Source organism: Protopterus annectens, chromosome 1.part2 (assembly GCF_019279795.1).
Source record: "Protopterus annectens isolate FY-2018-M chromosome 1.part2, PAN1.0, whole genome shotgun sequence".
NCBI lineage: Eukaryota > Metazoa > Chordata > Ceratodontiformes > Protopteridae > Protopterus > Protopterus annectens.
In genome coordinates this window covers 952,622,624-952,639,821 of record NC_056727.1, presented here as the reverse complement: position 1 = coordinate 952,639,821, position 17,198 = coordinate 952,622,624, and the positions used below count along the sequence as shown (strand labels likewise).

The window sequence follows — 17,198 nt, the reverse complement described above, 5'->3', positions numbered from 1 at the left end:
TACCAAGGGTTTTGCATCCAGGAAGAAAGAGGTCATCATCTCTCTCTACTCTTCCCTCATTAAGGCAATCATCAAGTATAATGCTTCATTTGGCAAGTACCTCACTAGACACATGCAACAGCTGGAAAGGCCACAAAAGTACCTCACGAAGAGGATCCTAGACCTTAGACACATGTCCTACATGGACAGACTCAAAAAATTCCAACTATTCTTTATCTCATATCGTCTACTAAGAAGGATCTCTGCTAGACTTACAAAGCCATGTCTGACCCAGCTCTGTTAGAAATGATACATCTAAAGAAATCCCAATCCCTCTGCAGCACACACTCCAGAGACCTCAACCTCATTACCACAATCAACAGGACATGCTGGAGGGACAGGTTCATAACCCAGAGACTGCCCATGCTCTGTAATAGACTTCCTATACATATCAAACAGAGCACCTCACTGGCCCTCTTCATGAGAGATTTTGATGAGTGGATGGGAAATAGAAAGTTCACCCCAGGGATCACTCCAGTGGCTCTACTTGATAGAGGCAATGGGAACTAATGTCGGGCGGCACTATTCCAGGGCACTTCTATGGGCTAGGCTTGTAAAGGCTCCAGCGCCATTAGCCTAGTATGAACCTATGAACATAAGCCTCAGGAGGCAAGGATGAACCAGCATTCATAACACTACCTCATAGGCCAGATATCTGCACTGTTAGGCTGTTTGTGAGGGCCAAAATACAACATCTAAAGTGTGTCCAAAACTGCCTCCATCAAATGAATGCTTACACTAGCAACTGGAGAGAGTTTTCCAAGTTGATGGCAATTCCAAAGAAATGCGATCAATGGTAAAGACAATTTTAGAACCACTATCAAGGAATCTTGGTGGGGGGAGAAACAACAACTAGATATTTATGTCAGGAAATACATAAATGCTCACCTGTTACATCATTAGCAAAGATAACCCCCTGATATAAACCCTGAACATGTACCAATGGCTAGTCAAAAACAGTTTATAATGAAAATACTGTCCATCTACAGCAAAGTGCAGTGACATTCAGTGCAGTTACCACATACTTGTATGGCAAGACATATTTAATAAACCTGTAAGTGCTGTCCAAAGCCCTGGAAGAGAAGCAGCATTACAGACTGAAGAAACAAAGCTGTAATATTAAATGCCAAACAAATGGTCATATTGTTAAAATCACAAATTCAGAAATGTACAAGATGCCCTCTTTCTGTAGTACTAAGCAGGAAGACAAAAGTGAAATCCCCTTAATACCCCTGGCAGAGGAGTTTTAGCTCTTGTTAAGCATCCTTTCAGACTATGGCTGCAGCACCTCTGAAATCAACTGGCACTGCTACATAAAAACACCCAGTGAATGGCCCATACTCTTCTATAACCCATGTGTTGTTAAGGACGGCCAACCACACTGCAGCAAAAACTAAGAATCATCCACTTACCAGTGTGGTATGAGGGGGAATTTCATTGCAGGCCTAGGTGCTCTGGTGTCTGGCAGACATCTCTAACCTCTAGTTGCCTTCCTCCTCTCAAATAACTGCAAATGTTTAGCAAAAAAGAGATTATGCATATCCCTCAAAAATGAAAAGACCTTCACCTATCTTTCTGGGGATCCTCAATTTATACAGAGGCGCATTAAAAAAACACCACATCACAAGTGATGACTCTGATACCTTAGCACAGTTTTTCATAAAATGAAGACAGCCTGAGCCATGCTGACCTATAAAGGCCTAGATCAGAGGCTGCTGCCTTGGTCGTACTGACTGATGGGTTACACGTAGAACCAGCTAAGCAAACCCTATTAAAAAAGTAATATTAAGGAGTGTCAACACCACCCTACTCTTGAAAGTTGGGAAGTCAATACAGGGCCACAGGGTTTGAAGGCACGTCAAGGGAACTGTGAAACACTGCACATAAGCCTCAGAAGGTAAAGATGAGTTATTCTTCTTACAGTCCTATGTGTAGTTTAGTGACACTAACACAGCCATGTCGTTCAGTTTCTTCACTTATTTTTTTCCTACCACTGAGCATGCAGGTTTCATTATCTTTTTTCCTACTCAGATCTCACATTGACTCAAAGCAATTTTTCTCAGTCTGCATGAAATAAGGGAGACCACCCTCGTTCTGCAGCTTTCACTATTAAATCACTGCCTACACTTTTGTCCTCAATGTATGCCCCTTGCTGAGGACAATAAATTGCTATAAATCACTCTCACAACTGAAGTGAAACTCTTCTCCAACGGTTAAAGCAGGGATCACTTACAATTCAACACTACATCAACTTGTAGCTTTCACTTTTGGCTACTCAAGTGATGGTGTGACTATTCATGTAGCTGTAGAAAATTAAGGACAGTATGGAGTATTAGAAGCTGCCTGATAACTGCTTTGAAGGGCCATGAAGTGTCACCTGTCAGACACTAAGCAAGAGAATCTATATCATAAAACTTAATTTAAGACAACATGAAGAGGTACACAAGCTTGTTAGAACTACAATTCTGAAAATCTGTCAAAAAGCTGCAAATAAGTTACTTCGCCTGGAAAAAGATTTAACTTAAGCATCTTAGAGTTAGCACAACTGAGAGTAATTCAGTAAAAAATAAACAACTGCACTGTGTCCAGTTATTCTATAGTATGCTTTCATTAGTAAATGAATGCAGAAACATGCCATTGAACCTAAGCTGCCACACTATAGAGCACAAATGCGCTGTGGAAGAATGAATCAAAGGCAAAATCACGTCAGTATGGCACTGCCTCCTCAAGCCATTGTGGGTACAGCAAATTATAAAATAATGTGAGCCACTTACAGTGATGTTGGGGCATTAATACTGCACAGAATACCAAGATATGATGAAAAACATTTTTTTAAGTCTTGGTGTCATGTTTTCCTTTAAGGGCAAAACAGGGAGGGAGCGACAACTGTTTAACATTCTTTTGGCAAAAGGTACCAATAAACTGAACTCTCATCAGTAAGTTCTGAAACTGCTTACTAGAAACAGCATCTCATCTGCAATCAAGTATCCACATAGTATTACCTCCTCTTCACAGCATTACATTCAAAATAAGCATCCTTCCTTCCTTAACCTTTTCTAGCTCTCTTCAGTTGACTGCTGACTTTTTAATTTTTACCAAATGTCATATTACAATCACACCGAAGCACAGTGTCCTTGCTCTTTTGTCCTCTCTTCTTTGGTGCACACATCTTACTCCACTGGCGACTCTATAGTCAGGCACACTGATGTCCCCCTCATCAGGCTGAACAAGAAGAAAGTCACTGTCAGCTGCCTGTCGGGTGCCAGGGTCCACCATATAACGCATGCACTCAGGTCACTCCACAACAAGTACAAGTATGACTCTGTCATTGTCCATGTTGGAGAAAATGACCTGAGACATACCTCCCTGGACTACATGAAAAGAGACATGGAGGAGCTCTCTGACCATGTGGCCCAGGCAGCTATGACACTAGCCCTGTGCAGCATCCTGCCACTGCCCAGAATGATGAAACAGTACAAGGACAAAATGATTAACTTCAACAACTGGCTAAGATTCTGGTATCATTCCAAGGGGATCCAGTACCTGTCTGCCTGGGACGACATGATCGACAGGCTATGATGCTTTGCAAGAGATGGCCTGCACCGGTCACCGCTGGGATTCCGGATACTGGCTAAGGCTCTTGCTGTCCCTACAGTGCCTTTTTAGGCAAGGCTCAAAAGTCAAATGTACCACCATAGTAGACATAAACAAGCAAAATCTAAGGGTAATGCTACTAATGCTAGATGTTTAAACTTCAAAATGCACACATTCAAGGCTCTTCTTAAGATGGAGAACATCAACATCTGTGCAGTGACAGAGACCTGGTTTAAGGCTCCAGAGAGCACCGCTGCATTACCCAGGCTACAATTCTTACCACAGCTTTCGGCCACCCAACCTGGACCAAAATACTAAAGGAGGAGGCGTGTCCATATTCATAAAGGATATCCACAACTCCAGGCTAGTTGCTCAACATAATGCTTCCGAAATTATCTAAGTACAACTAACACTGGGCAAGACTGCAATTCAGGTTGTACCGTGTTACAGATCCCCCCGCCATGCCCCAGGATGCCCACTCCATGTTTCTCGATATACTGGATAATATTAAGGTATAGCACAATACCCAAATTTTGGGAGATTTCAACTACCCCTCCATCAACTGGGAAAACTACCTCATATACCAACTCATTTGCCCAACGTTTTCTGGAATTCATTAATTCAAACGCCCTGGACCAGCTTGTCCATACCCCTACCAGGGGTAGCAACATCCTGGACCTGGTCATTACCAATATGGGTAATAGATGCTCCATGCCAGAGGTCAACTCCTCGCTGGTCAGGTCCGACCACAAGTTAATCACCCTAGACATCCATATCCTGCCCCCCTCCCCATTAAGGAAACCACTGTAAAAAAAACTTTTCCAAAGCCAACTTCATGCTTAAGTCAGAAGTGGCAAACTTCAATACACCCACACAGATGGAAAATAGTGGCACGATTGCTGAATCATATACAAATGCCCTGTATAAGCACATACACAAGTGCATGGACTGTGGCATCTCCAACAGAACCAAGACTCTATCCTCCAGAAAAAGGAAGCCAATCTGGTGGTCCCCTGCCATAAACAACCTCTACAACAGAAGGAAGAAACTGTTGCAGAAAAGAGTAAAATCCCATGAATGCAGGAACTCCCTGGTCAGCCTCAGCAAGAAGCTGAGATCCCCCATAAAATCCTCCAAAGCTAGTTACAAAAATAAAATCGCCTTGGATTCTAAAGACAACCACAAAGCTTTCTACAGCTATGTCAAGAATCTCAATGGCAACACTCAGATCGGCTCTGAACTACAGCACAATGGCACTACATTTACTGAACCAACTGATATTGCCAACATTCTGGTAGACAGGTTCAGTGCTAACTTCACCCCCCCCACCCCCAAAAGGGCCCATTCCCATACCAGATGATTGCAAACCCCCTGAAATCACAGCCGCACAGGTGAAGACCGCACTATCCAAAGCCAAGAATACAGCATCTATGGGACTGGACAACATCCCAGGCTGCGTTCTGCACGAACTGGCACCTCACCTAAGTACCATGTTCAACCATAGCCTCACTTCAGGCTTTGTGCCTAAGGAGTGGCAAACAGTGACAGTTATCCCACTCCACAAAGGAGATGCCACCATAGACCCCGGAAACTACCGCCCCATTAGCCTGAACAGCCTGGTCTGTAAGGCCATGGAATGTTTCATCCTAGAACTTATAAACAAAGACATAGGTAACCTCCAAACTCTGGACTCACTCGGTTTGGATTTGTAAAGGGTAGATCCATGCCTCCTAAACCTGACTGACTTCTTCGAAGCAGTCACTAGAGCCATAGACGAGGGTAAGGTAATGCACACTGCCTATCTTGACCTCGCCAAGGCTTTTAACACCATCCCCCACTCTGGTATTATAGATAAACTCACTGGACTAGGCATAAATCCCTATGTCACAAGTTGGGTGGCCAACTGGCTCACTGACAGAACCCACACTGTGAAAGTAGCAGACTGCAAATCTGACTTCAGACCAGTGACAAGTGGAGTACCACAGGGTTCGGTCCTGGGTCCCCTCCTGTTCGGTATCTACTTCTCTGAAGTCCAGGCAAATACAGCTGGTCTCTGGCTAACGAAATTCACAGATGACTACAAACTAGGAGCCATAATCGATTCACCTAAGGATGTGGCCATTCTACAAAGAGGCCTCACTGAGACTGATGCTTGGTGTCAAAGTCATGGCCTAAAGCTCAATGCCAAGAGGTGCATTGTCATCCCCTTTGGGAAAAATACCATACCCATGAACTATCACATAGACGGTAGCCTACTAAACACCAAAAGTGTGATATGAGACCTTGGGACACAGGTGAACAGCAGTCTCTCCTTCGATAAGCATGTCACCATAGTAGTCAGGAGATCCTTCTACGTGACACACCTCATCACAAACGGGTTCTCCTCCGGAAAAAGAGAGGTCATCGTTCCTCTCTACTCTTCCCTTATTAGACCCATCATAGAGTATAATGCCCCATTTGGCATGTACCTCACAAGACATCTGCAACAGCTGGAAAGGCCACAGAAATACCTCACTAAGAGGATTACCGGCCTCAAGCAGATGCCATACGCCAACCATCTCAAAAAACTCCAGCTCTACTCCATCGCATATCACCTACTCCTAGATTACCTCTGCCTAACGTACAAAGCCATGTCTAACCCAGACAACCCAAGAAAACCCAATCTTTACAAGCCACACGCTCCAGGGACCTAAACCTTGTCACCACAATAAACAGAACATTGCTGGAGGGATAGATTCCTGTCCCAGAGACTTTCCCTGCTCTGGAATAGGCTGCCCATTCATGTCAAGCAAAGCTCCTCATTAGCTCTCTTTAAGAGAAATCTTGACAATTGGATGGGTAATAGGAAATTCACCCCGGGAATCACTGCTGTGGCTCTGCTCGACAAGGGCACAGGAAAATAATTTTCGTGGTTGGCGAAAGCCAGGGAACTTGTTTGGCTAGGCTTGTATAGGCCCTAGGGCCAATAGCCTAGTACTTACCTATGAACCTGTATGTGGTGGTGGGGGGGTGCAGCTGTATAATACCATTCTCCACTACCTGATAACTATCCATCACAACATTTCACATTTCTCAGTGTTTTTTTTCAAGCATCTACAGTTCAGCCTACAAACTATTAAAAACTTTGCAAAGACATTTATAGAGCTCAGAAAGTACAGTTGTGTAAATTCTTACCATAAAGGAAGATGCCCTTCCCTTCATTGCTGCATTATTCTTTACAATAAGTATCCCCTGCCAAGGGCAGCCCAATGTCCGGCCAGTATACCAAAGCCTTTTGATTGTAAAGGGTATGCCGTACATCTCACATATGTTCCCCGTGCAAGACAGATAGCATAAAGGTGCCGTCTGGACATACCATTCTCAGAACTGAAAAAGCCTCAGTAGGAATGACAGTCCAATAACAAAAATTGGAAACAAACACATGCAGAAAGAAAAAGGACTGGGGGAAGAGGGAAGGAGCAAATACTGCAACAGTGACATGGAAGGCCATCTACTGTTATGGTAAGATTTTTACACAACTGCACTTTGTCCTTCCATATCACTGTGGCAGTTTTCTGTACAATAAGGACACTGCTAAAGCTCAGAAAGAAAATTAGAAGGAAGAAGGCCCAGGGCAGCCTTCTAGGAAGCCATGGAGAATGGCTCTGATAAAGCCAGTTCTGGCCCAGGAAATCATGTCCAAATTCCAGTATTTCAAAGGTATGTACAAAAGTCCAGGTTGCTGACTCAAGAGTAGAATTAGGATCCAAACCCTTCAAAAAAGTACTAGAAGCCGCCAAAGCTCAAGTGGAATGAGCCTTAACAGAAAGAAGGCTCTTCCCATGAAAATAATAGGAAAAAGAAATGGCTTTAGACATCCAAGAAGAAATGGTTTGCTTGGAAACAGCCAAACCTAAAGTCCTAGGATGAAAATGAATAAAAAGCTGTTTATAAAAAGCTTTAGTCTTATTCAAATAATATCTGACTTGTCTATGCAAATCCAAGGTGTGCAAAACCTTCTCACTAGCAGCCTGTGGAGAAGGGAAAAAAGTGGGCAAAGGAACAGACCAATTAAGAGACAACTCACTGACCACCTAGGGCATAAAAGATGGCTTAGTACTAAGGGACACCCTGTCCTTATGGAAAACTAAAAAGGAGTAACAGCCATAAGGGCTTGCAGTTCAGACACCCATCTGGCAAAAGTAAGGGCCAAAAGAACAGCCTTCCAGGAGCAATGCTGTAAGGAAGCTGAAGCAGCAGGCACAAAAGGGGCACGAGTCAATTTTTATAAAACAAAATTAAGATCCCAAGGAGGAGGGGCTGGCTTCCTAGAAGGCCTAATGGGAAGGACTCCTTTAAGAAACTGTTTGGCCTCAAATGTAGAGGCTAAAGGGCGAGTTAAAGGCAAACAAGCAGAAACGGCGGATAGGTGGGCCTTAACAGATGAATATGCTAACCCAGAATTTAGCAATTCACACAAATAAGCTAGAACCAAAGGAACATCCACAGCAAGTGGATCCAGGTTTCGAGAAAGACACCAAACAGAAAACCTCTTCTATTTGGATAAGTAAGATTTTCTAGTAGTGGGTTTCTTGACCTCCTGTAGGACCCAAAGCATGTCCTCAGAAAAAAAGGTGCTTGTAGGGGATCAAAACCCTATCACCCATAATGTCAGTTGAACAGTGGATAGGTGGGGATGGATGAGAGATCCTTTGTCTTGTCTGAGTAGATCCACCCCACAGAGGGGTCAGCAGAGGGACACTTATATAGAAACTTACAGTCGTCAGGCAATTTCTAAAACCTATCAGTTTTTTTGGGAGCAGAGGGCTGAGAATCAGAAGCTTGAGAGGCAGCAGAAAAAGTATTCAGCAAGGCAGCAAGAACCAAAGGAACAGTAGAGGGTCTAGGAGACTCCATTTGCAAAAGCTCATAGTACCTCTTCTGAACATCAGATACTTGAGCACAGTCCCATTTGAAAAATTCCATCATTCTGGAAACATTATCACCAAATTAAATATCCTCAAAATGAGAGTCAGTTCTCTTCTTCCTCAGAACCATAGTCAAGTGGAGAAGGAATATGGGAAGAATAAGTCAAGGACTCTCTCTCTTTTTTTCCTCAAACACCTTTATTGAATTATCACTTGTGACACAGGCAAATTTACATTCATATAAAAATAATCAAACTATAATTAATATAACATTATATTTCCAGTATCTTGCTATGTATCATATAAACTAAGCAACATCTGCAAGGCCATGGAACGTATTATCATGGACCTGATTAACAGGGACATTGGCAACCTCCAAACACTCAACCCCACACAGTTTGGCTTTGTAAAGGGGAGGTCATGTCTGTTAAATCTGGTTGACTTCTTTGATACCGCCACCAAAGTCATGGATGAGGGGAAGACTACGCACACTGCCTACGTTGATATGGACAAAGCCTTCAACACTATTCCCCACTCAAGAACAGTAGACAAACTCTAGCAACTAGGCATCGATCCATATGTTGCCAGATGAGTTGCAAACTGGCTCACTGATAGAACCCACCTAATCTTGATCAACATATTATAGTTGAAAATGTTGAAACACAGGTGCCCAGTAGGAAGGTAGCTGGAATAAAGAAGCTGAACCACGACAAAGTAAAATCTTCTTTTTTAATACAAAATGGTGAGTGCTTTCACAATGGTAATCATTGTTTCACCAGACAGTTCATTCAAACAGCAACAGCACTTAAATACTTTAATTCATTACTAAAACAACCAATCCTACCACTCAAAGTTAATTCAGCACAGCACTCAGCAATCAATTAATTACTATAATTACATTTTGCCCTTAGTTAATTGCTGAAGTAAAAAAAACTCTGTTTAACAATCACATGCACAAAATGTAAAGACAAGAACATGTGGATAAATATAAATAAAATACATAAAAATCAATGAATACATATACTCATGTTCCCCATTTAGTAACTACTTATGTGCATGGGTATAAGCATAAAAATATATATATATATATATATATAAATATATATAAAAATATAAGCAGTACACACTCAACTTAATACATATATGCTGCTGAATAAAAGCACATGTTGTCCACCTAGTAAATACTTATGCTCAACAAATGCTGGTCTTTAGTGATATCTATGATAGAAGCAGCTCAAGAAATACTGTCATATTGACCCTAAGCCCTGCATGTGTTTATGTAGTCTTCTCTTGTTAAAATATTATTTTTTATTTTATTTTAACCTTCTACATTTTAGCACTGGCTTCAATGGAACACTATCATTTAAACCCAAACCTCTGTGTGCTCCTAAACACAAAATCCATTTTACTTCCATATTTTCAGTAGTATTGACTATGTCCCCCATTCTATTGCTGACATTGTGAATGTGTAAAACATGAAACAAAAATATATTGTCATCCCCCTTATCCAATGTATGCTTTAGCCAAAGCACTATACAGCTGCCCTTTTTTAGTGCAGTAAAGGTGATCCCTTATCCGTTCCCTAAGGTGACTGTTAGTTTTGCCAACACAGAAATGGAAACATGTTGTGCAGTGAGCTACATACACTACATTCTTAGTATTGCAACCAGCAGAATTCCTTAGCTCCCATAGACGCCCTGTTTCAGGGTGCTTAAAAAAACCTTGATTCATCTATATAAATGCACTGTGTACATTTTCCACATCTATGGGTACCATTCATTGTGCTATCCATCAGACTAGGTATCCTTGGATAGCAAAGCTGCTGTTTCAGATTTTCTTATTTCTAAATGCAAAATGTGGTTGTCCACCCACTATGATGGCAGTATCCTCATCTACTAACAACATATGCCAGTTTTGTCTTTTCACATCTTTTGTATATGGTAAAACCATTGAAATGCATGGTAATACACTATTCCTGATACCGAACCCTGTCACTACCTGCTCTATCAGAGTAGTACGGCTTAGCTTTACCTTTCCTTCCTTTGTGTACATTGTGGTACACCTTATCAATTTCATGTTCACTATACCCCCCTAATAATGAAACCTGTTCTTAGCTTAATTAACTCATTTCTATACACTTCCTCTTGACAACATAGGTGAGATGTTCTCATTGCCTGACCTGTGATTATATTAGGAAAACTCTTAGGGTTAAGCATACTGTTTCTGTGTAGAAAAAGATGGTCTGTAACATTGCTTCCTATGTAATTTCGTAGACCATTGGTCATTTTCTCTGTATATGGTAACGTCCGGGAAGTCTAAACTCATCTCAGAACAGTTCATCGTAAACTTTAAAAAGTCACTAGTAGTATTTAGGTATGCATATAGGGATTTAAGTTGTTCACCATCACCTTTCCAAAAAATAAAAAGATCTACGAAACACCTATAGAAGGCTATTTGGGGATTACCTAACAGATGTTCATATTCCAAGTTAACCATAACCAGGTTTGCATATGTGTTGGCACAACGTGTGCCCATGGCAACCCCTGACAACTGCTTATAGCATATGCCATTGAAAATAAATATGTTGTGCTCTAGTACCAATTCTAGTAACATACAGAGAAAGTCTATCTTAGTATTAGAGAACTTTCCCTGCCTTGTCAACACTGATTTTACCATGCTTATCCCCTGGTCATTGGGTATACTTTTAAATAAAGACATTATGTCTAATGTGGCCAGCATCCCCGTATCTGCTGCTCCCATTTGCTTCACTGCCCCATAAAGGTCCACCAAAAACTGTCCTGTGTCTGTCAAGACACATGCATATTCATTGAGTGCTGCCTTCAATTCCTTATCCTGGTATATAGAGATAGATATTTTTTGATTCAGGAGACCTCCAAAGATGGACTGGAAGCAGCTGAAAACAATCTTGCCACAAAAGTGGATTTGATCCTGTTTGATTCACTCATACTCACTGCCCCAAACAATCGTACACATACTGCTGCATTTAATGATCAGCTGCTTTCACAGAGGCTGTTCTCTGCACCAAAGTCCCATACAACCCCTTTCTGACTGTCTGTAAAACCAAAAAGTAAATGAAAAATTACTGCCCTCTGTATGAAATCCATCCCAGCACCACACTGTAGCTCATGGTACATGACGACACAAGGCCAAACTCAAGTGTAGAACATATCTAATCAGTGGTGATGTCAAATCAGAGATACATGCAACAAACCTAAGGCACTGCCATTTGGTACTCTACATCAGGCTTGCAAGTTATAAAGCTGAATAGATGCACAGTCCTAGTTCTGGATACACTTGTGAATCTTTTTTTTAATACAGGACAAAGAGAAGTCATCTGTCTGTGACAATCAACACTGTAACAATGTGCAGCTGAAATTACACACTGATCAATAAAGGCCAATGGGGAGACGTTCCCTTTACCAAAACTGCTGTGAGATGACAACTGATACTATAAGTAATGGGGTAGAGCAAACTGAAGCAATTTGCAAAATGATGAGGGGGCAGCCTCCAGAGAAACAATACATTACAATTCCAGAAGAATAGCTGCTTTCATTTGAAAGTGGATGAGCAAAAGGTTGACCAATGGCCATCCTAAATCCTAAGGCAAACTAGTCAGTTAATGCACTTGAACAGTTCACCCTGTAATTAAAAACGTTATATGAACCTCTTCTTCTGCTGTAGACTGCATCGTTTCATAATTTCACACTGCCACAAAGTGTTGAGGCAACTTGGGATTAACAGTAAAGTAGTTCAGCACTTTTATACACACAAATAGCAACATGTTTCAAAAGGTATGTGATGACTTTGAAAAGGTCACACAAAAATACCACTCTCATATTGAGGAAATGTCAATGTGCATTATGTTTCTTTTGTGCATTATTGCTATCATGATGCCAGTGTTGAACTTCCTTTTACTTTTGTCTAACTTTTAAAACCAGCTTTTTTGACTATTTGCCTCAAAACAAAGAAATTACAGCAGCTTCAAGTATGAAATGCAGATATGTTTTACCTGGAAATGTAAAATGATGGTCCAGATTAATCCTAATGTTAACTTGGGGTTCCCATCTGTGATGTCGTCATTACGAATATTCACCAGTTTCACCTATATAAAATGAAAAAGAAGAAAGGTAAGAAAAAAGAGCCTGAAATTGTATACCTAACAGTTTAACCTTTAAACTTCATACAATTCACAGAAACTACCTCCATCATCATCTTCTGCCTAGTCAAACTGGGGGTCAGCTACAAATAATTTAAAGAAAAAAAGACAATGCCACTAAAGGAAAAGCAAAAGGATACGCAGGCTTAACAATTACACAGCTTTTTCTTCATATCACCCATTCTAGACAGAACAGAAACCTAAAACCCCTGCACAGTGCCATAAACCACACTAATCAGACATCACCGCTCAGATATGCTGAGTTGTACTGAATAATGCAGTGCAAACTCATGCATACTTTGTATGGTGCTAGACTGCATTAAAATCACATATACATGCTTAAGACTCACCCATCTAAGCAGTTTAAACATCAAGTGGACACTCTTATACATGAGCTATGTACACACTGCACACTGTGCAATACTTCTCAACCCAGAATGCAAACTGAATATGGTGAAGCAAAGCAGAGGGCAGCTGCTGTAAGTCCACACTGCTCCACTCTAGTAATCCTGCGCTAATACTACCACTAATGACATTTGGTGCATATGTAACATCCATGAACACGTGCATACACTGCATTGTTCAACAATAATCTACTATAGTATGCATATTCATCTCTGAATTGCCGCACTATGTAAGCCCACAAAAAAGCAGTGCTCCAGAGTGCACATGGGCATATTTGCATAGTCTGTGCTCAGAAAGTGTTGCATTTCTATACAGCACTGAAACACTTCACTGTTCAGTTTTGAGTAAGTGCTCTACTAAGCAGAAACAGTTTTGGAATTGTCCCTTAATGCATCCCCCCCCCCTCCCAATGTAGTACACAAACATTTATGAATTTAAGCACCGATCATCTAATATAAAACTTGGCTAAATACATACACAACAGGCTGACATCCAAACTTCTTACAACTGAGACATCAAAAGGCTTGCTTAAAATGAAAGCAAACTTTACTGTTTGAAATACAATTACACAGCAAAGATACACTTTGCCAATTTTCATTATTTCCTGAAGACTTTTTTCACTCTCTGCACCCATTACCTGTCGAGCCTCCTCCAGGCCAATCAGCCCATTTATTTCCCATCACCAGTGTAAGGGTCAATGAGGAGGGGTCATTATTCAGACAACCTTCAAAGGTGGTGTGAGATTTCTCCTTAAAAAACCATCAAGTATGACCTTTCGAATCCACATAAATTATATGCAAGCATGCAATGAGCAGTAGTTTATAACAATGACTTCTGGAACTATGTCAGTATGCTATACTTGTAAATGTAACTGTTACTGTCGATGCTTTTTCCTTTAAACATATTGTGTTTTCAATGATGTGCTCCTTTTTCCCCTAAGTTTAACTGGTGTTTCAGTGGATTGTCTTTCCTTGTTTACTCATAACCAGAAAGAAGACATGAAGTGCAACAGCCATAATTAACATAGCATGTACAGGATTTATCTTCTTGTGCTCCTGTCAGACCATGAGGACAAACTCTAGCAGTACCCAACCCACACTCCCCACCACTGACCACTGATTGGCTAATGGTGCTCATCTTTTTACATCTAATCAGTTGTTTTATTATTAGGCATAACATCAGCAAGTCTCCAATCACCAACCATATTCACAAATGCAACTGTTTCTTCGCTGGCAATAGAAAAACAATAGAAAAACATCTATAAAGCATGGTCTTCTCTGGCAATTTTAATATTATGTTGCAAGATGGTGTATTCATAATTTTGGAGCAACCGCATTTTATCAGATGGGCAGAGGAGGGCAGGACAGTGTAATTTATGTCCACTTGCACATTCTGATGGGCATGGGAGATAGTGGACCTAGTCAGGCCAACCTGCTTCAGTGCAACAGGAGATCTGTATGATACTAGTGGTCTGCATGACAGAGGGATACTAACTTGGTGATTCCAAATCAGTAACAGTAAGCCATGTAGGAGCATGCACAAAGGAGGAAAGCAGAGGTACACTTTGGTGATGCAGATGCATGTCAACCACCAAGGGTGATGTTACGGCCAAACAAACATACACTCACTGTCAGGATGCCAGCTATGTTTGCCCCTATGATGATCCCAAAGTCATTCTTGTTCTCAGTGAGGAATATTCAGGATGGGTTCCCGAATGGACTGGGTTCATGGTGGGGAGGTTTGATGGTCAGCAGGCATGGTGTGAAACAGTACCTAGAAAACTAAATACGAGATGAAAGATAAAGATTACATAAGCAAATATGAAGTGGCAAATCTTTTAATTTAGCACAGGCTAGGCCATAGAAACCTCAAGGACTGCTACTATTTCATTCTACTGCGTGAATCAAGACAGAGAAGGGGACAGAGAAAACATTCAACCAAGGAAATTAATTTTAGAGAATTATTTACCACACAAGGCCATTGTTTTTCTATTTTATAATCAAAATATGTGGTAAAATTCTAGAACACGGACTACCTGGGTACAGGTAAAAATAAGTTATTTAATGGGATTTGACATTTTATGAATATATCAGTAAAAAAACTGTTGGCCCCTCACCGCTGAATGGTACCGTACACTGACCAGGACCCCTTGCCTCGCTAGAGTGCCTCAAAGACTAACATTCACCCAGAAAGACCATCTACTCCCTCACTGAACCCTGCTCACCAGTGGAATCCCTCTCAGCAACAGTCACTCTAAACTCAGTGTATGTGTACCAGTATTTTAGTCTTAATCCTGTGATTTTTATTCTTCTGCCTTCCAACAAAGCGGTTCCTGGTCAGCTAAAACTCACCATTGCAATCCCCCCCCCCCACTCTCTCTATATTCCCCAAAGACCTATAAAATTAGCTCACTGTCTCTATTCTGCCAGAGACAGCTTCATACTGCATAACTCCTCTCTCTCTTTCCTCTACATAACCCTACCAGTTCTCCCACCTACCTCCCTGACTCACCTCCATGCTCTTAGACTAAATCTGTCCCTCAGAGACTGTACACACACCCAAACAGTGGTACTATCCTGTACACTGTCCCTTCCTTAAGTGATATCATCCTTATAAATACCCACTGGCATCATACTTACAGGCATCCTTACAAAGAATAATGTTTTAAACAGTAAAGCCTGCATTTAAAATAACCATCAGCTTGAAAGGAACAAACTATCTATATAGTGCTTATTTCTATACAGATGCCGCTATTCAGCTTCACTAACCTCTCTTGCTGATTGTTTTTCTTGACCTGCTTCTCTTGGACGGACCTACACAAAGCAACCCCCACTGCTCTTACACATTTAACCAGTATAATGTGGGCTCTTTAAGGCATACCTCCCATGATCCTTTGCGGCAATTAACTTTCACACTTAGGATCCTGTGCCATTTTCTCCTATTACTCTTGGCCCCTCACCGCTGAATGGTGCATACACTGACCAGGTAGGCTCGGAAGACACAAGGTTTAATCAGAATGAACTTTTAATGTTATATATTCCTGGAATGTACCACAGATGACAATAATTATGTCAATTCTTAGTTACTTCATGTATATTTCATTGTGTTAAGATGCTTTAATAGCAACTGCAGAAAGTGAATATCATTTCCAAGTTTTTGGCTGTATAGTTCATTGTGTTAAGATGCCTCACTAGCGACTGCAGAACTTGACTGTCAGACTCTATTTGCAATACAGTGCCTGCACTAACTGGTTGTGTCGCTGGCTTTGGTGCATAATTTAATCGCTGGATTAGCCTGTTGAAAGCACACTCCAACTAGCGTTTCAGATAAATGTTATGTGGATATTAGGGTACAACTGCACTAGAAGTGCACCATCATACTGGCTGTGCCTTTTGCCTTATGTAGGGTCCTAGTTGTGTAGCTTGTTCACACACCTTAAAGCTTGTTTGTGCCTTACTTATTCTTTGAGCATTGTAAAGCATGTTGCATGCTTGCAAGCACTATCGTTTGATTTTCTCTCCTTACTTCTGCGCCTTGTTCTGCCCTATGCTGGGTCCTAGTTATGTAGATTGCTCACAAACGCTAAAGTTTGTTGTGCCTTACCTTTTCCTGGATCACTGAAAGCAAGTCGCTAACTCCCAAATGTAATATTTTGTTTTGCTCTCCTTATTTCTGATTACAAATGTTAATGTTTGTTGTGCCTACTTATTTCTGGTAAGAAAAAGTAAAGAAAACTTTCAACCTCACTATACGAACCTATCATATGAAACGGGAATTATTGTATAAGCTTGGCCTGAGAGGGACGGCTAAATATAATGCTATATGTGCTTGAATCCACATGGTCTGCATCAGGAATCCATATTCCTTGGCGTTAACCTGCTGAGGCCCCAAACCCAACTTGATTATGTATCCATGTGCTCACTGAAAAGAGCACCTTCCTAACAGCGTTCATAGCAAATAGTCCCACTGATTAAATACGCTATCTGTTAACGTGCATAATAAATAGCTCCTCTGTATTGAATGTAACTGCTACCCGTCTTACATCTACTGTCCTAAAGGGAACTGCTTATTCTACA

General features: G+C 41.2%; 1 protein-coding gene across 1 annotated transcript in view; it reads right to left on the bottom strand.

Moving 5' to 3' along the window:
• The window catches only part of LOC122792184 (microtubule-actin cross-linking factor 1-like), a gene marked incomplete in the record, with an annotated part of 3,579,694 nt that overhangs the window by 2,713,932 nt on the left and 848,564 nt on the right, over positions 1 to 17,198 (bottom strand). The window contains 1 exon segment of the mRNA XM_044059907.1: positions 12,571 to 12,663. Coding sequence (XP_043915842.1) covers positions 12,571 to 12,663 — 93 coding nt within the window.